We start from the raw sequence: 23,514 nt of genomic DNA on the forward strand, positions 1-23,514 counted from the left end.
TCAATTTGTTAATACGGTGTTATCACATTGATTGATTTGCGTATATTGAAGAATCCTTGCATTCCTGGGATAAACCACACTTGATCATGGTGTATGATCCTTTTAATGTGCTGTTGGATTCTGTTTGCTAGTATTTTGTTGAGGATTTTTGCATCTATGTTCATTAGTGATATTGGCCTGTAGTTTTCTTTCTTTGTAACATCTTTGTCTCGTTTTGGTATCAGGGTGATGGTGGCCTTGTAGAATGAGTTTGGGAGTGTTGCTCCCTCTGCTATATTTTGGAAGAGTTTGAGAAGGATAGGTGTTAGCTCTTTTCTAAATGTTTGATGGAATTCACCTGTGAAGCCATCTGGTCCTGGGCGAAGCCATCTGGTCCTGGGCTTTTGTTTCTTGGAAGACTTTTTTTTTCTTTAATTTATTAATTAATTAATTTATTTATGGCTGTGCTGGGTTTTCGTTTCTGTGCGAGGGCTTTCTCTAGTTGCGTCAAGTGGGGGCCACTCTTCATCGCAGTGCGCGGGCCTCTCACTATCGCGGCCTCTCTTGTTGCGGAGCACAGGCTCCACACGCGCAGGCTCAGTAATTGTGGCTCATGGGCCTAGTTGCTCCGCGGCATGTGGGATCTTCCCAGACCAGGGCTTGAACCCGTGTCCCCTGCATTGGCAGGCACTCAACCAGTGCGCCACCAGGGAAGCTCCGGAAGACTTTTAATCACAGTTTTAATTTCAGTGCTTGTGATTGGTCTGTTCATATTTTCTATTTCTTCCTGGTTCAGTCTCGGAAGGTTGTGCATTTCTAAGAATTTGTCCATTTCTTCATGGTCTCATTCTTGGTTTCAAACACTGCCCAGCCTATCCTGTGGTTTTCTTCAAGGATTTAGAAATCCCTGGTTACCCCCAGGCAGTGGTGTGAATACCTGTGACCTCCCACTCCTCGGGGTGTGGCTCTGGAGTGTGGTGCAGAGGCCCAGGATAGGCTGGGACCGGCTGCCAACAAAAATAGAATGTGCAGTCACTCCCCTGCCTCAGGAGTAAAGTTTCGGGTTGATGGGCCAGGCTCAGATTGTGCTGGGTTACTGTAAACCTATCATGGCCAGAGAGCCTTTGGTAGGTCCCTCAGTCATCATGTGACATCACATTGCCACGGCCCTGGCCTAACTCTTGGAGGATCCCTTCATGTTGCTGCTTGTAGGGCGTAGTGAAGAGTCACAAGGAGCTTACAGGAGGACTAGCCTTTGGGGTTACTTGACCATCAGTCACCAGGATTAGTACTTTCTGAAGGTTTTTGCGTTTCTGATCCTTTCCTAGGGTAGGTTCATTTATGAGATTGACTTCATCCTTGTCTCAGTGAATTTACAGAGTGGTTGGGGAGCCCAGGGGACAGTCAGGTGACAAGACTGGGTAGAACACAGTTCTGCGCTAAGTTGTGTGGTTCAGTTTGGCTGGAATGGTGGTTCGAAACTGGAGGCAATTTTGCCTCTCTCCCCAGGGGACATTTGACAATGTTTGGACGTTGTTGATTGTCACATCTAGCGGGTTGGGTGGGGTGTTACTACTGGCATCTAGTGAGTAGAGGCCGGGGATGCTGCTAAACATCCTACAAAGCACAGGACAGTCCCCATGACAAAGAATAATCTGGCTCCAAATGTCAATACAGTTGTCCCTCAGTATTCACAGGGGTTTGGTTCCACAGGCTCCACGGATAGCAAAATCCGAGGATGTTCAGGTCTCGACTAAGTCCACTTGGCCCTCCTGCATCTGTGGGTTCCGCATCTGTGATTCAGCCGGCCTGGGATTGACCCTGTGGATACCAAGGGCTGACTGTTGTGCCAGGGTGGAGACACTCTGGGCTGAAAACTACTGCTGCCTAGTGCTTGGCACTCTGCTCAGGAGGCAGTCACAAGCCACAGGCCTCAGGAAGGGTGGACTGACATGTTTTAATAAAGGGGAAATGGGCGTACTTTTCCCTGCTGCTTTCTAAGCAATAGGTACTTTTTGTCCAGAGATTTAGAATCTTGACATCTTGGTTGCCCCTAATCAGCAGGAACTATGCCTTGTCAAGGACAGGTATAAAGTTAATTTTTTATGGCCAGTAGATAAGATCAAGCCCTTCTGGAGCTGACATTTTATCTCTTGCTCTGAAAAATCTGGATGACCACCCCCCAGAAGGTAGGATCTCAGAAGTGCTCAGATAACTTTATACAGCTTAAAGAACAATTAGGCTACAGTTATTTTAATAATGGGCCATATTCCAAGCCTGGTCCCTGTTGCTGTGGCCTGGGTTTATTGTAATCTATTTCCAATAACATATAGAAAAGGGGGATACTAAATTCCCCCTCTTCTAAATCATGTGGCGTCTCTTTTAATTCTAAGGTGTAAGGTCTTAAAATTCAGAAAGTTCTTTAAAGTTATTCAAGTCTTTTGGAGAGGGCGTCTGGATCCGAAGATGTTTTTAAATCTTGTGTCTGTTCTCAGGGAGACCATTTTTAATGTAACCCTTTGTTGAGGTAGAAGCAAATGGTTTCCTTGAACAGGGTGGAACTTTTTACTGGCAATAAATCTCTGGTACTAGTCTCTAGACAGGCAAGCACACAAGACAAGTCCTGTTATTATTTCTTTTGCTCCCAACAAAAGCCTGCTGCAGTGGGATGGAACTGCTGAGAAAAAAAATGAGGTTAAATTTAGAACTTTGCTTAAGGTGAGGAAGGTCTCTTGAGACACCCCACGTGTTCTTCACCTTCCAGTGAAACTGTGGTGAATCTCTTTTAAAGCACAACAGCAGCAACTTAATCTGTACCTTCAATATTTCAGATCCCTTTGAAAACTGTACCTCTTTCTAGGCAAAGAAGTGATTATTTTATTTGATCAAGAGCCATTTTCAGGATATAACAAAGACTTTGATGAGCTGGAACCCAGTCATAGAAAGAATACTGAATCAAAAGTCGGAAGACCAGGGTTTTGACAGTCCTGATTCTGTCATCTGCAGCCTTAGGCTAAGTGTCAGTTTTTTATCCGTAAGATGAGGGTGGTAGCACTTCTGATCTCTTGTAGGGTGCTGGCTGGCAGGCCCAAATGTGAGGCTGGCTGTTGAAGTTTGAAAAGCTTGAGAGTCCTATATAAATGTGTATTATATAAACTGATTAGATATATGTGTGTGTTGTGTATATACCATCATTGCTCCAAATTATGACCCTGAGACTTTGCCACATTGTAAATTGTTAAAAAAAAAAAGAATGAATTCTGTTGATTAGACTATACTTATTAATTAAGGCACAGAATGAACCTGAATATTTCAGGGAGGTTTTCTGCAGCAAGAACTGAGACATAAACTTTTTTTTAACCTAACAGTTTAGTAATTACAGAGTTCCTCAAAGGCAAAGTCCATACCTTATCTGTCATTTTTGTGCCTGTCAGCATCTATCATGAAAGTTAGGATAACCCCTAAGCATCCTGTTCTTTCCACTAAAATTCAGGCTTTAGATCCAGAAAACATGTTCAAGCTGGGTAATCACTCTGAACCTCAGTTTCCTGGTTTCCTGTAAAAAGAGAGGAATACATAACATGGATAAAAATGCCTAGCTAAATGCTCGATAAACACAGGCACTGGGCAGAACTTGGTTCTCTGTCGCATTTCCTGAGTGTTGTGGCCGTAGGTTTTCCTGATTGGCTAGAGGTATTCTCCTCATCCAGTGAAGAGGGGCCCTCCTTTTTGTCTAGGTACCTATTTTATATGGCATGTGTAAGATGTTGCTGGAGCCTCAGTGTAGAGAGTTCAGATGTCTGCCATTTATATTTGGCCTTCTGCAGTGGGCCTTAACCTCAGGGTGAGGGGATGAACAGAGTATTACTGAACTTGAGAGCAGGAGGAGCTAATCAGATGCCCACAGGGACCAGGCAGTGACACACCTGAGTCGAGCAGATGGGGTTACTGGCCAGGAGGGATTTCAGAGAGGCTGCGGTGGAGCCAGAGCACATATACGTCTGTGGCCCTGCCTAATAGGGCCCCGAGGGAATGTGGGCCCTGGATTTTCAGAAGCTGGAAATCCGAATTTCTCAATGAATCCTTCTCATTTTAAGATGTTGACAGTTGGGACTTCCCTGGTGGCGCAGTGGTTAAGAATCCGCCTGCCAATGCAGGAGACATGGGTTTGAGCCCTGGTCCCGGAAGATCCCACATGCCGCGGACCAACTAAGCCCGTGCACCACGACTACTGAAACCCGCGCGCCTAGAGCCCGTGCTCTGCAACAAGAGAAGCCACCACAATGAGAAGCCCGTGCACCGCAACGAAGAGTAGCCCCCACTCAACACAACTAGAGAAAGCCTGCGTGCAGCAACAAAGACCCAATGTGGCCAAAAAGCAATTAAAAAAAAAAAAAAAAGATGTTGACAGTTAATTCCATTTTTTTAAAAAGTTGTAAAAAAAATTTTAAAAAGGTACTGTGTGGGCATAGAACTCATTAGTGGGCCCATTGTGGCCCACGGTCCAGCAGTTTGCAATCCCTGCTCTCAAGCAGTAGGAGCAGTGATAAAGCTAACGCGAAGGGAGGGACTTGCCCTCATGACCAACTGTGGAGACAAAATAGCAGAATTGCCGTCCTGCTCTACTCGAGTGCCACCAGCTCTGTTGCATGGTAGTGCTATTTTATCCCTTGGCTCCCTGCACCATCCCTTGCTGAAGATGCCATACTTCTCAGTGCATTTATTCTGTGGCAGAAGAAGTCAGTGATGAGGGATTGCCGCGATACCTCAAGGTAGAACTGTTTTTCCTTGTAAGTGTCCAGGGGTGAAAGAGTGGCAGGATAACCCAATGTCCTGAGCTGCTGCAGCCGGCCAGATCCCGCAGGCCTGCATGCACTGGGACATCGACAAGTAGCCTTTAATAAAACCATGGGATATGTTGCAACTTCCGATCTTTGCTCTGGGATTTTCCTACCACGATCAAGTGGCTTTTTCTGAGTTTGTTACTCAGGTTCCTAATAGCAACACAGGAAATGGATTTTAATTTCTTTGCTGGCTGCTCTGTTTGGGGGCTATTTAATGAGGATCCAGTTGCAGTGCAGCTTTGGCTGTAGCAGTACTGGTATGGATAGGAGCGTACATAACTAACGTGTCACATTTTTAAAAATTTAAGTTTATGATCTGTTATTTGTATTTTTTTATGGAATGAGGCAGAGAGAGTATAAATAATTTTATGTGCCTTGATTCTAAGTGGCAATTCTTGAGGGTAATTGTTGGGGTGTGTTCAAGATTATAGAAATAGAATATAAGACTATTCCGCTTCTGGAGGGCAAGAACTGTGTATATTGTATTTTTTTTAACATCTTTGTTGGAGTATAATTGCTTTACAATGGTATGTTAGTTTCTGCTTTATAACAAAGTGAATCAGCTATACATATATGTATATCCCCATTTCTCCTGCCTTTTGCATCTCCCTCCCAGCCTCCCTATATTGTATGTTTGTTATAAATCTAGGGCAGTGGTTCTCAAATTTGAGTATATGTGAGCATAACCAGGGGAGTATGTATTAAATTGCAATTCTTCAGTCTCTGCCCCCAGAGGTTCTTAATCTACATTCTTTTTTTTTTTTTTTTTTGCGGTACGCGGGCCTCTCACTGTTGTGGCCTCTCCCGTTGCGGAGCACAGGCTCCGGATGCGCAGGCTCAGCGGCCATGGCTCACGGGCCTAGCCGCTCCGCGGCATGTGGGATCTTCCCGGACCGGGACACTAACCCGTGTTCCCTGCATCGGCAGGCGGACTCTCAACCACTGCGCCACCAGGGATGCCCTCAATCTACATTCTTAACAAATACCCCAGGTGATTTGGGGCCTATGGACCATACTTCGGGAAATGCATCTCTGTTTTGTTGCCTTTGTTGTCTAAATGTGTTCATTGCCACTTGAGGGCGAATTCACTCATTTGTGAGATGCCCTGATTTGTTCTGATTCACTGTGTTGCTCTTCCTCGGATTCTTAGAGAGTGTCAGTCTTCTGGAGTCCCCAGAGAGAATTGTTCCAGGGGACCCTCACAGGTTGAAGTAAAGGGACCAAGTCCCTCCTATAGCAGGGGTCCCAGGGACTCCCCTTCAGCAGCACACACTGCAGCCAAATCTTGAAGCAGCAGCTCCCCCCATTGGTTCTAGGCTTTTCTCAAGTGTGTCACTAGTTCCAGGTTTTGGCTTTACCCTTTAAAGTACTTTGCAGCTAGAGGATGGGAGACTGGGTGCTCCTGAGCCCAGGGAGCTGGAGCCTAGAGCCCTTAAGGGGTAAAGTACACTATCAAATCTGAGGGGTGAGCCTGAATCTTACCAGACTGGATTTATTGGCTTGGTTAGGGGAACATGCCGAGACTATTTGTCCTTTCGGAAAATTATTGAACTCAACAAAACAGCATAAAAATTCTTTCCTAGTATCTGATTGCATACAAAGCAGAATCTTGGTTCACTTCTTAGCAGGGGCTTGCCCTTTATCAGAAAGGAAGAAACTGGGCTCCTTTAGCTAGTAAAGCTTAAAGGAGTATTTGTCATGTGTAGTATATACTGGGAGGGATGCAAAAGTAGAATGTGACAATCCCTACCATCAAAGAAAGGGAGATTAGAATAACACCTAGAAAACAATGGGCCAGGACTCCTGTGGAATCATCCCTCTGCCTCAGTTTACTTTCCTTCATCCCCAACTCTTCTGTAATGTCCTCCCACATTTCAAGATGTGTACCCTTGGGACTTCCATGGCAGTCCAGTGATCAAGACTCCGTACTTCCACTGTGGGGGGTATGGGTTCGATCCCTGGTTGGGGAACTAAGATCTCGCATACCACCCAGTGCGCCCCCCAAAAATGCGTACCCTTGAACAATTATACTTACTTCCTGCAGCTCTTCAAACAGCCTTAAAACCGTTAGTAGGGGAAAAGTGACTTTAACTTTCTTATTGTAAAAATAGAGGTAAATCCACAAAACTTTTAAGAGTGTATTTTATGACCACCTACAAATCATTTTCTAAGGATCTGGACCTGAAAGTGTTGCATTTTCAGAATTTAAAGATTCTGTCTAGGATAGAACAAAAATAGCTGATTCTGAGTTAAAGTTGCTTGCCTGTTGTACAAGGCATATGAGGTATGGCCTCGTTCTGAATTCTCAGTTCTTCCTTTCACATTATTCTTTCTTAGATTCACTGTACTCAGCCACACTAGCTTTCTTTCTTTTCCTAGAGCACACCAGGTTCATTTCTGCATTGGTGTCTTTGAATACACTTGACATTCCCTCTGCCTGGAACACTGTTCCCACAGGTCTGCTGTCTCCTTCTCATCATTCAGGGCACAACTCAGACATGACCCTCTCAAGGAGGCCTTTCCTGACTGTCCCATGTAAAACCTTTTGTCCTATTATCCTGTTTTATTATCCTTGTGAAGCTTATTACTATGTTAAATTCTAATTTCACTTGTTAATTTTCAGTCTTCGCCCACTGGAATGTATTTAAGATCTTTTTGTCTTTATTGTTCTCCAATTTCAAACAGTGTGCCCAGGTGTGAGTTTATTATTGTCTGAAAATTCCCTATCTTTAATCAGTTCTGGAAATTTTTCAGTTATCTCTTTAAATATTGACTCTCCTCCATTTTCCTCTTTCCTTCTTGAGCTTCTTATTTCTCATTTTCCATTTCTATGTCTTCTCTTAATTGGTGGAAGCTGGTTGCTGGGTGATTTTCTCAGATCTGCTTTCCAGTTCACTAATTCTCTCTTTAACATGGTCTAATCTCTGTGTAATCCACCTGTTGAGTTTTTAATTTTAATAACTATTTTTTCTACAAGTTTTATTTTTTCCTGAAATCCATTTGGTCGCTGTCTCTTTTTTAGTATGTCCTTTTCTCATGTTTTTCTTTTTGGCTTTAATCATTTGAAACATGTATATGTATTACAGTTTATCAGATCATTCTATTGAGTTTTTGTGGAGAGTCTTATCCACCTATTTGTTGAATTTCCCACATCTTTTTTGTGATGGATTATTTTTACATAAGTTTTTATATTTTGTGTGAGCTCATCTTCAACAGAGCTTTATCTGTGGGCATCTTTCATGCCCTGATTGAGAGTAGGTCTCTTTAGAGTTTTACATTTCTTCTACCAGATGTCCCATTCTGGGACTACTTTTTTTTTTTTTTTTTTTGGCTGCATTGGGTCTTCATTGCTGCTCACGGCCTTTCTCTAGTTGTGGCGAGTGGGGGCTACTCAGCTCCTCTGTTGTGGTGAGCTTGCTTCTCATTGCAGTGGCTTCTGTTGTTGAGGAACACAGGCTCTAGGCACACGGGCTTCAGTAGTTGTGGCATGAGGGCTCAGTAGTTGTGGCTCACGGGCTCTAGACTGCAAGCTCAGTAGTTGCGGCACACCAGATTAGTTGCTCTGTGGCATGTGGGAATCTTCCCGGACCAGGGATTGAACCCATGTCCCCTGCACTGGCAGGTGGATTCTGAACCACTGCACCACCAGGCAAGTCCTGGGATTACTTTTTGTGTTAAAATTTTGGCTTGGGGATTCTTAGACTATGTAGTAGCACAATTCAGATCTCAAATTAGCTTGTGGAAAAGCCTATGGTTACAGATTATTAGAAGAGATAATTTTTCCCTCTCAATTCAGACCTTTCTTATTGTCACTGTGTACCAAAGGGCTAATTTTTTTCTAGCCTGCTCTGTCTCTTTGAGGGTCTTCACCTTATATTGGGACTCAGTTCCAATTCCCTGTTTTAGGTGGACCCAAGAAAACAAACAGCTCTTCTTTCCATGGCAACTGGGAAGGCCAGATCTCATTGAACACTGTAGTTCCCCATCCCCCCCCAACATTTTTGGTCCGAGGGCTCTTCTTTGCTTTATTGCAAGCTCAGCTGTGTAATTAAAAGAATATAAATATTTATATATATAAATTCTTTATTGAATTTGTTATAATATTGCTTCTGTTTTACGTTTTGGATTTTTGGCCACGAGGCATGTGGGATCTTAGCTCCCCAACCAGGGATTGAATCTGCACCCCCTGCATTAGAAGGCGAAGTCTTAACCTCTGGATCGCCAGGGGAGTCCCCAAAGAATATTACTATATTTTTAAAGTTACCTACCCAGCTACATTGCTAGAAGCAGGATCTTTTCCTCTAGAATCTCTTGCTCAATTTGGTAGCTGTAGCATCCAACACAGTGCTTGGCACGTGGGGAAAGGGTATCAATACATATTTGTTATTTGATTTGTAGAAATGGATGTTTCCATTCCTTTCCCCTGTAGAGAAGGCCAGAGATGGTGCTCCAAATTCATTCATATCCAGCAGCCAAGAGATTTAGCATCTGTGCTTTAACATCCTGTGAAGGATTTCAGTTTTCCTGTTTTTCACTTTTAAACTTTAAAACTTCAGCGCTTTCCTAAGGGCATGAAGGTGCTGTTGCCAGTTGCTAGCAGGGTTTTCCAGCCCCATAAATTGGCAAATTAAAACCATGCCCGGGGAACCATTACTGCCCAGTGTCTCTTTTTATGCTGGCACTTTGAAAGTTCTTACACTGATTAAATTGACCTTTACAGTGGCTCAGTAAGAATAGCAACTCTAAGACATTGAATCTCTTAAGGAAAATGATGTTAGTCCCATAGTTTATGCTGCCGCCAAAGAGATGAGGTAACTTTTTGCGTATGTGCAAAAGGCATACTATTCATCCTCTTCCACTGTAAATAATGTTCTTTCCAGGGCAGTGTTGGTCTTGCTTCCTGCCTCTTCACACCTGTGCTTTTTGTTTGGTAACCATATGTGCCCCGTTTCTTGGAGCTGGTCACCGCAGTACCAGAGCTGAAGGCACACGTTTAACAAATGAGGATCTTGATGGTCATCATCACAGTCATTCTGAGGTGAAAGACCTCAGCGTAAGAGCTTGTGTTATTCACCCAAAGTTTCTTTATGACAGGTCTACGTTTCTAGCATATTTGGGCCAGGAGTTTGTGCAAATGAGAACATTGCCTGGGAAAAAGTATCTTTAAAATGCAAATCTCATCTTGTCCCTGCTTACCTGACTTCCTTACCTATTTGTTCAGCCATTTCCTAGCTAAAGGGCTTTGCTTGTACCATTTCCTTTTCCTGGAATGTTCTTCCCTTCCCTCTTCCCTAGTTACTAACTTTCTAACCATCCTGGCAATCTCAGTTCAAGCTTACCCTCCTCACAGCTATCTGGACCTCCTTGACTAGTTCCTAGTTCTTAATTATTGTAAGCTTTCACCAAATCACGTATTTTTCCTTCCTACAGTTTTATCTGTATGATTACTTTATCATCTTTCATTAGACTTTAAGCTCCATGAGGGTAAAGAGCATGACTGCTTTGGCCTTTTATGTGCCCATTGTGTCCCCCACCACTAGTTCAGTGCTGGTGCAGAGTAGGTACTCAGTAAATGTTGAAGGAAGGAGAGAAGGCCCTGTGTTCCCCAATGGGACAAACACCATTCTGCTTTTCAGAAAATCAGTATGTGAAAATAATGACCTTTCAAACAAAGAAGAGAGGAAGCCCAAGCATGTTGCCCCTCCTCACTGCCAAGTAGATGATGTTCCCAAAGCCAAAGAGCTCCACAAGGGCAGGGCCCGTATCTTTTCCCTCAAAGATAAAATTCTGATTTTGTTTGGTTTGGGGGCTTTTAAGTGGATTTATTTAAGCATCTGAAGTGTAAAAAGCAAGTGAAGAAGTATAACTTAAACCAAGGAGGCTGTAGCTTAATAGTTAAAAGCTCAGGCTCTGGAGTCAGATGAATTAGATTGGACTGCTTCCTAGCTGTGTGGCCTCCAGCAAGGGACTTAGCCTCTGTTGACCTCAGTTCTCTTATACTACTCTCTTCATAGTGGTGCTTTCAAGTTTAGATGAAGGAAGACTTGTAAGGCATTTAGAACAGTGCCTGGCACATAGCAGGTACTCAGTATACACTAGCCGTATTATTCACCCCAGCTCATTCTGCCTTCACAGAGGCTGCATAGCCATTGTTTCATTCAGCAAACCTTTGTGTGCCAAGCACTGTGCTCATTCTTGGAGTTGGGGAGGGGGATTAAGGAGACAGAGCTCCTGCCCATAGGGAGTGCATGATATAACTCTCGCTCACTCTTGAGAAGGGGGGTGGGGTGGGATATTAACTTCCCACTCTTCAAGACTTGGCCTGAACAATATAATATGTGTGTAGTGCTTGGAGATGCTTGGAAGAAAAGCAAAGCATGCTAATAAAGAGTGCTGAGAATTTTTCATATTTGAACTTGCCATTGCATTCTCTCTAGTTCCTTTTTCTATTCTTCTTGTGTCTTGCCAGTGAACTTTACTCTTCTGAGAAATAGTTCTAAGTGAATGCAGAGTGCTGTTTATTGAATGGTCTTTCATGCCCAGCAATAATGGCTCATAGAATAACGTTGATATTGAGAGCTCAGAGAAGTTAAGTCATTTACCCAAGTTACACTGTAATAAGCATAGTGTGAGAACTGGGCTTTGAACCCAGATCTGACTGAATCTTTACCATTTGTATCTTGAGCTGCCTGGAGATCCTTGAAAGTCCTCTGGGTGACTTCCTCATACAGGGAAGGGTGGAAGAGCACCAAGCAACATTTGTACACCTCTGTTCTTTGCTTTGACTGAGAGGAGGCATAGGTTACAGGAGCTCGAGGCTTCTGTCAAAGGGAATGGGAGGTGGGTAGGCTAATAAACCCTTTGGGTTTAAGGAGACATGAGTGAGCATCTTAACCAGCTCTAGGGCCATTGAATAACTTGTCCAGAGTGCCGTTCCTCTGTAATGGCGGAGCTAGAGCCAAACACAAGGCTTCTGGATTTTCCTTTCATACCAGAAGGTCTCTTTCTCTGGAGGAGCTCATGACGCTCACATCTTGCTACCTTCTTAATCCTTCATGTCTTCCTTGCTAAAGGTCCATGAACCCACATCTTGTCTTCTTTAACTGCCTACCTGCTTTCCTTCCTTCTGCAGCAGAAAATGACAGTTCCCAACCAAGATCATCTCAGGCAACTTGGGGACTCTGTTTGCGGGGAGGAAAGCAAGGGATGAGATACACTGGGTAAAAAGTATTTGAGGGGCTTCCCTGGTGGCGCAGTGGTTGAGAGTCTGCCTGCCGATGCAGGGGACACGGGTTCATGCCCCGGTCAGGGAGGATCCCACATGCCACGGAGCGGTTGGGCCCGTGAGCCATGGCCGCTGGGCCTGCGCGTCCAGAGCCTGTGCTCCGCAGCGGGAGAGGCCACAGCAGTGAGAGGCCCGCGTACAGAAAAAAAAAAAAAAAAAAGTATTTGAGGAACTGAGTTAAATGATGCTGCCACAGTCTGCTGTCCCTGGGAAAGTGGAGGCAGAGCAGGGAAAAAGAGTGGGGTTCTGTTTACACTGGGCTTCCTGCCTCGGGGGATGGGAGAGCCAAGAGAAAAGCTGACACCAGTAGGTCATGAGGATGCCACTTGTTTAGATTTCAGACACGTTCCATTTCATGCCTCACAGAGGACCAGTTGGCTGCCCTGTGTTCCGAGCCTGGACCTCATCTGGTGAATTTTCTTGAGGCAGAAGTGTCCCTGGATTCTTTCATGTGTCAGAGTGTAGGCAGCCCGGCCTCTTTTAGAAACTATGTGGACAGTTTGAACTGTGCTCTTGTGAGCCAGGCCAGAAGAATGGCATTTCAGGGCCTGGTAAACTTGGGGGAAACTTTTTGATGTTCTCAGGAAAGCAGTGTTTTGCTCTGAAGTCAAGAGGGAGAGGGTGTGTTCTAGCAAAAGCAACGAACACAGATCTGCTTTCTCCACATGCGTCAGGCATCAGAGGAGACATCCCACTGGACAGCCACCTGCTAGGTGTGCCATTTTACTTATGGCGGACACAGGAAGGCAAAGATAGGAAGAACTCTGTTTGTAATACTATCGTGAAACCCTCATTGTCAGAGTCGACAAATGCCTTTCCCATATTTCCTTCTTCCTAAACCCCTTTATACCAGGGTATAAGACTCTTAAAGACCAGGAAACACCTGAGGATGTGGTGGAAATACACACTGAGCCAGGGATCTGGGTTGTAGCCGTGCCCTTTCTTTTGTCCTTATGGCTTCAGGTGCCCAGCCTCTAGCCCTGTGGACAGTCACTGGAGTGCTTTGTTTGTACCCTTGGCCAAACAGACAGCGTAGTATAAAGCAAGACCCAGAGAACAGGAACTGACCCTGTGACTTGAGTTTCCACTGGCAGACGTCCGCCCGGATGTACACTGTGGGCAGGGTCAGCCTGAGTAGCAGCACATATAATACTGTGGTTTTAGTTTCTTTGCTGAGCAGGGTTTTTTCCCTTCCTAGCTCTGTGCCTCTTGAGGTTAGGGACAATTTCTTATTCATCGTTGTATCCCTCGTACCCAACCTGGTGCTTGGCACAAAGACCGTGTCCAGTCACTGCATGTGTTACTTCTGTAGAACAAAGAAATGTTGAAAGCCAGATCTAGGTCTCATCATATGCATTGTGACCCAGAGGACATTTGAGGCTGAAGTTTAGGTCAGCCGGTAGGGTATTTCATATCTTAACTACGAAATGTAAAAAAACCTTTCCACCTCCATCCCCATCCACCAGTGCTGTGAATAGAATTTGGCAAAATGCTAGATGGTTACTCAGCGGTGCCCTTTCTGTAGCTGTCCCTGACAAGGGACAGTGTGAATCCTAGATCCAGTCAAGATTATTAAGAGATCATTTGGTAAGCAAAAAAAGATCTAGCAAATTGAAATCGGACTAGGTCACCTGAGCAAGTCACCCCTTTTCTTAAGATTGAAAGAATTTTAGTAGCAAGATTTTTAGCCTTCTTTTGAATCACACTGTAATTAACCTTGGAGATATGTGTTTTGAAGGGAAGATGGACTGACTGACCAGATGCCAATCCTAGAATACGTGCTGCCTTCATTATTCTGGGAACTTTCACAGAGATAACCGGATTTATTTAAAATATACAGCCTATTACAGGAGAGTCACCACCTTCTTACTGGCTGAGTTTAGGACCAGAACGTGGAGCGTTTCTGCTTAGATGTAAAGAAAGCAAAGGAGGAGAACTCTGCTCTTTACTGGTTGGCTCTGTGTACCGCATCCTCTTCCCCCTTTAGTAAACCATATTAGTTTTCTTAAACCTGCTGTTGTTGTGTGGTTCTTTCTCTCTCTCTCTCTCTCCCTCCCTCCCTCCCTTCCTTTCTCTCTCTGTTTCTTTCTCTCTCTCTCTCTCTCTCCCTCCCTCCCTCCCTTCCTTTCTCTCTCTGTTTCTTTCTCTCTCTCTCTCTCTCTCCCTCCCTCCCTCCCTTCCTTTCTCTCTCTGTTTCTTTCTCTCTCTCTCTCTCTCTCCCTCCCTCCCTCCCTTCCTTTCTCTCTCTGTTTCTTTCTCTCTCTCTCTCTCTCTCCCTCCCTCCCTCCCTTCCTTTCTCTCTCTGTTTCTTTCTCTCTCTCTCTCTCTCTCCCTCCCTCCCTCCCTTCCTTTCTCTCTCTGTTTCTTTCTCTCTCTCTCTCTCTCTCCCTCCCTCCCTCCCTTCCTTTCTCTCTCTGTTTCTTCCTTTCTTCTCTGTTTCTTTCTCTCTATCTCTCTCTCTCTCTCTCTCTCTCTTTCTTTTCTTTCAATAAACATTGGTACGAACCGTTTTGGTGGAAGGTGGGCAGGCGATCAGTAAGAGGAGGATGAGAAGAAAAGTAGAGTTTAAAAGCTATAATTTAATATGTTACAGTGTTTTTTTATTTCTTTTAGGATAAGGAAACCTGCGTGGGTACCAACAATCAAAGCTACATCTGTGACACAGGACACTGCTGTGGACAGTCTCAGTGCTGCAACTACTACTATGAACTCTGGTGTAAGTCCTTGCCTGGGGATGTCTTGGCATCCCAGGGTCTCGGTTACTGCCTCTGCTCATTGGGAAACCATAGGCTGGTCAGCCCTTTTCTTATTCTCTTGGTGGCAGTGTTGGTGAGCAGAATCTGCTTCCAGGTCCTAAAAGCGATCTCTGTAGAGGAAGAGAGCTCTGGTGCTCTTCGGACACCATGAGGCGCTAAAGACTAGAGAATGTGGTCCTGAGCCTTCTCAAGAAGCCGTGGTTAGCAGGTCTGCTGCAGAATCTCCTGAATGGGGTTCTCTTTGATGCCCTCTCCAGGGTGTGCTGAGCAGTGACAACAGCTTACGTCCTCTCATGGGCCAGCCCAGGTGCCCAGGCTCGTCATCTTTGCAAAGAGAGGTTTGCAGCAGCCAAGCTGCTGTGAATGCTGGGCTGCTCTCTGTGGATGGCTGTAATGCCGTTTCCTTGTAAGAAGCACCAGGGCTTCCAGAATTCCCCAGAGATCATCAAGGAGCTGCCTCTGTTTCTGAGGGTCCCTCTCAAAGGGATAATCTTTTCCTAGGTCCTTGCCGACAGAGCCCTCCTGGAGAGAAGGAGTCTATAGGTTCAGCCCCTTTTCTTCCTTCCCCAGATCACAAACTGAAGTGTCTGGAGGCTTCGCCAGTCTACCTAACCTGTTACTGTCAGCTCAGTGCCATGTGGATACAATCCTCGTCTTGCCACTGCTTGGTGGCAGCCAGGACTGCTCGCACCTTCCAGAGTTGCACAAGGGTGGTGACATTGCCGTGGTCTTTAGGGAGTGACCCAGGCTTGGAGAGGTCACTAAAGCCCTTTGTACTCTCATCTTCTTGGAACTCAGACGAGACTCTGTAGGATGCTGGACAAAGAAGGGGAGGATGGGAGGGTCCTAAGGGCAGAGAGTTGCCAGGTGACCAGCATGCAGTGGTTCTCATAACTGTCTGTTGCTAGAGGAAACGGTAGACTGTTTCCGCAGAGAATTCTAAGCCCCCATCACTCCCTCCATTTGGAAACAAACTTTGTGCTTGCTGGTCAACCATGCCCTTACCATCACCACCATCTCTTCCCTTTTTCCCCTTCTCCTTTCTGATCTCCCCATTCCCCCCACATCAGTGATATGGTCAGAAAGCAGCTAGAAGGGCTATTGTTTGAAATGCAAAGGAAATTAGACTATTGGCTGGGAAGCCTCTCCCTCTAAATGCAAATGGATCTTGTAGCCAGTGGGAGTGGGTCCTACAAACAGGACCTCTCCTCACTCTTGTCCTTTCCTTTTGAGGACGGGCTCAGGGGTAGTTAAGGGCAGACTCCTCCCCAAGGAGAGAACAGGGTTCAAGATGTCCCCACCAGTCCTGCAAGTATTACATAAGCAGCAGCAAAGGCAGGCCTGGAGTTGTTGGTGCTATTTTAGAAGGGGTGGGGCTGAGGGACTCACTAGAGAAACACAAAGTGCCAGGCAGGTGGACAGTCTGTGTTTAAATGTTTCAAAATGCAGATAACCACAGGGCTCAAATTCTCCCTCCCACCCCTTGTTAAAACAAAAGTTGAAGCTGGGCTGCCAAAAAGCCACAGAGCTGCAGCTTGTTTTTCTGGGGCCTGGCCCAGGCGGCATCAGTTGCGGAAAGAATGGAGTTGCTGATGGCCCCCATCTCAGATTGACAGAGCCTCCTGGGCTGTTGGCAGAGCAGACTCAGTAGCCACCAGAATTGGGTCACCAAAGCCAGGGCTGGGGGTGGGGCAGCTGGGACAGGGAGACCCAGGTGGCAGGGTGGCAGGCAGTCTGGGAACCAGGCACTTCATCCCGAGGACCTGAGGAAAGCCAGGGGAAGAGCTGCACAGTGGCTCATCACCTCTCCAGTTGCGGTCAGCCGGGGAAAGGAGAAGGTCAGATGGAGACCAGAGTCTGGACGGGGAGGAAGGACTCACCCCTGTACCAGTTGGCCCATGCTTTCCAAGCTCTGGGGCGACGGAGACTGTAAAAGCCAAACTTCCTCTTGTCTGTGCCCAGAAACGGCCTTTTGGTCAGAAGATGCCCAGTGAGTGTTCCGCCCCTCTTGGAATTCTTTGGTTTTCCTCCTTCTTAGGGGCCTGGCCTCGGCCTGATGTGCAGAGGAGGGAGGTTGAGCGTAGGAATGAGCCCTTTCAGTTCTCATCAGAACTGTGCCTTTTGCGCTTTGAACCCTGTTCCCTCTAACTGCCTCTGAACTTTGCCTGAAATGTGAAAGTAATGGGCTTTGCATTATTCTTTTCGTCTCTTTCCTTTGGAAGGAAAAACATCTCAGCCAGGAAATCCTTGGCAGGGTTTTTGTCAAAGTACCTCTTTAACCATAGTTGCCTACAGGGAAGGCCTCACGGAAAAACAAATGCCATTTCTGCCAACCCTCATACCACCACTTAGCTGAATTTTCCTGTGTGCTGAGGACTGTCTCACCCACACACATACACACACAGAGCCCACTTTACACAGACACACAAGCACACACAGACCTTAAGCTTCAGCCAGGGCCCTAACTCCCGTGTCTTTTCAGTCTCTTGTTAAGCCAGGGGTCATTCCTGGGTCTGCATCAGTCTAGAAGTGAGGGTCCTGTTTACCACTGCCGTGGCTGAGGCTATAAGAACCTGGCCGTTATTATTATTATCATCCCATGCATTTTCATGGCACTTGTACTTTCAGTCATCATTCAATCATCTATTCAGCAAACTCTTATTCCAGTGGTTTCAGACTTTGGCAAGCATCTGCATTTCCTGGAGGGCTTATTAAAGCACGGATTTCTGGGCCCCAGTCCCAGAGTTTTTGATTCAATAGGTCTGAGGTGGACCTGAGAATTTGCAATTCTAACAAGTTCCTACTGGGTGCTGTGGCCTCTTCTGTGTTAGAGCGTGTGGGGAGACAGAATCCTTGCCATCAAGAAGGGAGTCTCTGGGCAGAGAGAGGAGATAAGACAATGTGCCTCACTAGTAATGCAAAGTAGACAGTGGAGTGTATGTGCAAGGACTGCAATGTATGTGCCAGGAGAGTTTGCTTTAGCTGGACAGGATTCAGGCAGGCTGCATGGAGGAGGTGGCATTTGAGGTAGGCCTTAAAGCGTGGATAGGATTTAAGCACATGGGGAAGGGTAGAATGACTTCCCAGGCCGAGGAATACCAAACACCATAGGTCAAGGCCTCACGGGAAGGAAGAGAGCATGCATCTCATTAACCTTTCCCCTGTGGCCATGGGGCTGGGCTTTGGGGCTCGCCCAGGGGAGATGAGGGTGCTGACGTGCATAGAACTCTGCTGTGTGCCTGGCACTCATTAGGGTCTTCACACACGTCAGCTCAGCCCGCCCCAAATACAACACTGCCAGATACACATATCCCGTTTCTCAGGACCAGAGGGGGGTTAAGTAGCCAGTCAGTTGGTTGCAGCTGAGTAGTGGGGTCAGTGTGCCTCACACAAAACTACCCCCTTCCTGAACTCTTCAGTGCCAGGCTGGAAGGGTGGTGGGCCCAGGTCGTGAAAGGTCTCGAACGTGCACGCTTGAGTACTCTGCATACAGATACTAACTCTGTTATCCTCACAATGACCAAGTAGGTAGAAACCATTATTCTCTCCATTTTACAGATGAGGGAAGTAAAGACAAAATGATCAAGGTCACAAAGCTAGGAAATGAAACTTGTCCAGTCTTTCCGATGAAGTTGCAAGTCCTCTAAAGTCTTCATTTTCCAAATTCAGTCCTTTTTCCACAGCGGCAGTGTCAGGAGCTCCTGCTAAGAGCTATCAGGGGCCAGGGAGGTCACCCACCATCCTGTGGGGTAGAAGGAGAGCTAGTTGACAGTATACTTTGGCTTCCTAATGAGGAATTTCCTGCCAGTTGGGGAGTGGTGTTTTCCCAAGTTTATAGTGAGCTCTGGGGCACGTGACTCAGTGATTGTTTTTAAAAACATGTTTTCCACTTTGCTTAGCATGACAAACGCGTCCCACCATGAGGTCACAGCTTTCAAAGGTCAGTGGGGAATGTAATCTGTGGGTAGGTGTATGTTTGGGGAGAAGGGCATGCTTCTGTCTTTCTCTGTGTGGCTCTTTCAGTAGGTTTTCCTTTTTAAAACTTTCCTCCTTGTTTGTGAAATCTAGTGAAAAGATCAAAAGTTTGTACAACTCCATAGGTACCAGTCTGGACGGTCCCCCTTTTAAAGCTGATGGGACATGGCTTTGACGAGAATAGCTGCCAATAGCACCCGTTTTGTGAGGGTCAAACCAAGAATGCCTTCTGTCTTCCCACATTAACTCCGTCAAGTTGGACCAGTCCTTAGGGGCCTTTTCTGGACCTGTGCTAATGCCTCATTACCCCACTAGGCCCCTTCTGCTCCCAAGTTAGTTTTCTCCTAGTTTTGATCCACACTATCACTTTGTGATACTATATTAGAAATGCAAAACTCAGCTCGAGATTTTATATCATGTCATATAAGTGGTACGTGGTAGGGAGAGTTTTTCTACCCATGATACCACATGAACAGAAGCAACTGATGGAATTTCAGTAAACATAAGAGTTTTCTGGTGCTGTTCAATATAACTGGGGTAACTCTGCCAAGGGCATGCCTTCTACTTGTCTCATTTCTTCCCCCAGCCTCTTTCTGCCCTGCCTCATTTTTCCTTAAAAAAAAAAAAAGACCTCTTTTTCTATTATATTTCTAGTTCAATAGAACTCAGGCTTTTTCTGGAATAAGGATTCTCTTAAGAATCTGATGAACATTTTAAATCCTTTCCCCCAGAAAAACCTATAAAGATACTGCATCAGTCAGGATAGGCGAGAGGTTATACTCAGTAATAAGTCCAAACTGCTAGTGGCCCTAAAACAACAGTTTATTACTCACACTATATGTCCATCACAGGTTGGATGAGAGCTTTGTTCCTACTTCTTTATCCCCTGGCGCCAGACTGACCCTGAAGTCTCTATCTGGAATGTTACGGCTTGCCACGGCAGAAGGGAGACTAACAGAGGGTCTCACATCAGCAAGAAATGTTCTGGCCTCTAAGTGACATCTGTCACTTCCAATCTCAATTTATTAGTTAGAAGCTGCCCCAAAGTGTCACAATCATAAGGGCACCAGGAAGTTCAAGCCTACCCACATGCCAGGAAGGGGGAGAACCAGAAATATTTGGCCAACATAAAAACCAATGCCTGAGATTTTTCTTATTAAAAGGAAACACGGGTTCGAGCCCTGGTCTGGGAAGATCCCACATGCTGCAGAGCAGCTAAGCCCGAGTGCCACAGCTACTGAGCCTGCGCTGTAGAGCCCGCGAGCCACAACTACTGAGCCCATGTGCCACAGCTACTAAAGCCTGCCCGCCTAGAGACTGTGCCCCACAACAAGAGAAGCCACCGCAATGAGAAGCCCGCGCACCGCAGCGAAGAGTAGCCCCTGCTTGCTGCAACTAAAAAGAAAGCCCACATGCAGCAACGAAGACCCAACGCAGCAATAAATAAATAAATAAATAAATTTTTTTTTTTTAACGCCCGTCATAATATAGCTGAGAAGTTTTGCCTTAGATCATATATATTGCAGCATTAAGGTTAAAAGTTAATTTACCTTTAGGTAAGAAACAATTGAAAAAATGACTTGGGAGGTAAAAAATTGTAGAGTTTGGTGCTGATTATCTCATGGGAGAATGTACTTTGAAAATTATAAAGTAACACAGAAGTATAAAGGATTGTGAGATGATGCTGGGTAGTATAAAAAAGTGGTTAGCCCAGAATCTTTTGACTTGACTCTAAAATACGCTTGGAGCCAGGCTCTTCAGCAGAATGCATTGTGCTTATTTGTGCCGCTTCCTTCGGGTGTGACCCCACCCCAGGAGGCTGGGAGCCGAACAGATCGTAGGGACTGGAGGAGATGTTACAGGACTGCAGCGGGAAGCCAGTTCACTCCCAGAGCTCCTTTCTGGCCTCAAAACCATTCCCTGAGGGCTCCTCTTACAGTGTCCAGTCTCCAGTTGGCGAGCACTGGAAGGAGAGAAGTGCAAGTTAAGTTAAGCAAATGTCAGCAGCGACTCCGGGAAGGACCACAAGGGAGACTTCTGACTTCAACTTACATTTATGAACTCTGGTTAGGATTGGGGTTTTTCTGTCTGCTGATGGGAAATGGGGAAGAGATTCTCTGCCCATTGTCCTCCACCTGCTGTCCCGTTGCTAGACCTCAGCAGAAGGTTCAGTTGAACACCCACATGTGCTGAAAACACAAAGGTGTTACACAGTGGTGTTGCCAGCCTGCCAGGGCTGGAAGTCTGTACTGCTATCCTGCCTTACCCCATAGGGGTGGCTCTGTGGGGAGATTCAGCCCAGACACCCCTGGGGGACAGAAGGAAACACACTGGGTGTTGCTAGAGGCCACACCCTAAATGTCAGTGGGATCTTTCAGAATATTGTGTTCTGGTACAAACAGGAAAAAAAATCAGGGGTTTATTCATTTACAAATCTGTTTGCTGGGAGAGGAAGCCTTTTTTTTTTTTTTTAATGAAATTAACTCATTCTGACAAGAGATGTAGAAATACTTAACACTTCTAAACACAAATTTATAATTACAAAGCAGACAATAAAAAATATACATAATGTTTGTAATGGGAAAAACTTGAAGTCCTTCAGGAATAGAGAAATGAAAAATAATATAATCTATTCTCATTTAATAAAAACTCACCTTAAAATTATTCCTCAGATTATGATTATTATTATTATTATTATTATTATTTTTGCGGTACGCGGGCCTCTCACTGTTGCGCCCTCTCCCGTTGCGGAGCACAGGCTCCGGACGTGCAGGCTCAGCGGCCATGGCTCACGGGCCCAGCCGCTCCGCGGCACGTGGGATCTTCCCGGACCGGGGCACGAACCCGTGTCCCCTGAATCGGCAGGCGGACTCTCAAGCACTGTGCCACCAGGGAAGCCCCAGATTATTTTTTTATTGAGAAAAAATATTCTTTTTATTTCAAAGAAGTACATGTTCATCTTATCGGCAATAAGCCAAAAACAAGAGCTGGTACCAGAAAACCTACTGTCCTGTGTTGTCCAGGAATAACCTCATGACTACCTTCCTGATCATCCCTCTGGACATTTATATATACTTTTTTCTTAAGCAAAAATTGGGGTCATACTTTATGCTGTTTTGTAATTTTTCATTTAATATTAGAAACATCTTTATATGTCAAATATAGTATTCTGTGAATAATTTTTTAATGATTCATATCATTTCATTGTATGAAGACATTCCCAGAGGAATTTTAAAACCTACTCAGAAATATGTTAATTTTTTTAAAGCCAGCAAAAATAAAATTAGTTACAGATATTTTTAAGTTTTAACTTTGTTTCCAGTTTTATAATTTGAAAGAAGAAAAATAATTGGGAGAAGAAAATTAAAATTTCTTCTCATAATCCCACGACTTAAAATGTCACTATTTTTTCCTTCCAGTCTTTTTTTCCCTCTCTCTCTCTCTCTCTCTCTCTCTCTGTTTTTTAAAGCAAAATTGCTCATTCATTAAAAAAAAAAATTAGAAGCCTTTTCTGTATACATGTGAAGATTGGAGAGGGAGTCTTATACTGCAGTTTGCCAGGGTTCTCTGAGTATGATCCAAGAGAACACAGTGGGGAATGAGAAGAAACAATCTGCCTGGGGAAGAGGGCGGTAGGCTTCTCCCCTGCTCCTTTACCGCTCTCTGGAGCCAAGGAGGAAGAAGGGGAGGCTGCTGATGGTCCCGAGTCTAATGCAGCTGCAGGCCAAAGCGAGGTGGGAGTGGATTGTTTGTGATGGTGGGAGATGGAATTGTACCAGCTCATGGCAAGAGCAGAGGAAGTTGTTTACACTCTCCAGGGAAGAAATGGGCCTGAGGAAATTAGAATTTTTCCACCTCTAACTTCAGTGACTCTTGTATGACGGAGGCAACATGGTAGAGAAAAAAATTTTATCAGGTAGCCCCTCCGAGGCCCCCGGCAACCACTCATCTGCTGAGATGTGGGGATTCTGAGGGGCTCTTCACTCTTGGTGGGGAGCCTGGGAGCCGTCCTTGTGGGCCTGAGCAGGGCTGGAGTGGGGAGGTGGGCACCAAGAGAGGCTGAAGCATTTTCTCAGACATCTCTTAAGATAGGAAGGGCACATTGTCCTAAAAGGTAAGCATACTTAATGCCCCCCAAACCTAAAATATGGGAGGACCAGCAGTGCTGCACAGATGCCTTGGCATTCTTCCCTTCCCCCAGGAGCCCTGGAGGCGCCCCGGAGTGAGTGACCTCTTTTTCGGTCACCATTCTTACATTTCTGCCCTCTTCCGCCCCACGTGTCTTTCACTCACATGAAAATTGATCACAGGTTCTAAATGTAACTTCACCAGGCAAGAGCCAACAGTGCCAGCTTCGACCAGGTGCGCAGTGTCCCTGGGCTTCCTTGTGCTGAGAGCAGCCCCTCCAGCTGGCATTCATGGTGTGCCCACTCCTCTCTGTCTCGCCTCCCTGCCCCCAGGGTTCTGGCTCGTGTGGACCATCATCATCATCCTGAGCTGCTGCTGCGTGTGCCACCACCGCCGAGCCAAGCACCGCCTTCAGGCCCAACAGCGGCAACATGAAATCAACCTGATCGCCTACCGGGAAGCCCACAATTACTCAGCGCTGCCATTTTATTTCAGTACGTACACGAAACCCCACCCTCAGCGCCCGGGACACATAGACTGTGGGCAC

At 45.7% G+C, this 23,514-nt stretch overlaps 1 protein-coding gene across 2 annotated transcripts in view; it reads left to right on the forward strand.

Moving 5' to 3' along the window:
- The window catches only part of WBP1L (WW domain binding protein 1 like), a 56,301-nt gene that overhangs the window by 30,685 nt on the left and 2,102 nt on the right, over positions 1 to 23,514 (forward strand). For both annotated transcript variants that reach the window (XM_007470416.1, XM_007470417.1), the window contains exons 2-3: positions 14,722 to 14,824; positions 23,300 to 23,461. In XM_007470416.1, the coding sequence (XP_007470478.1) occupies positions 14,722 to 14,824; positions 23,300 to 23,461 (265 nt within the window). The remainder of the gene's footprint in view (positions 1 to 14,721; positions 14,825 to 23,299; positions 23,462 to 23,514) is intronic.

Source organism: Lipotes vexillifer, unplaced genomic scaffold (genome assembly GCF_000442215.2).
Source record: "Lipotes vexillifer unplaced genomic scaffold, Lipotes_vexillifer_v1.1 scaffold916, whole genome shotgun sequence".
NCBI lineage: Eukaryota > Metazoa > Chordata > Mammalia > Artiodactyla > Lipotidae > Lipotes > Lipotes vexillifer.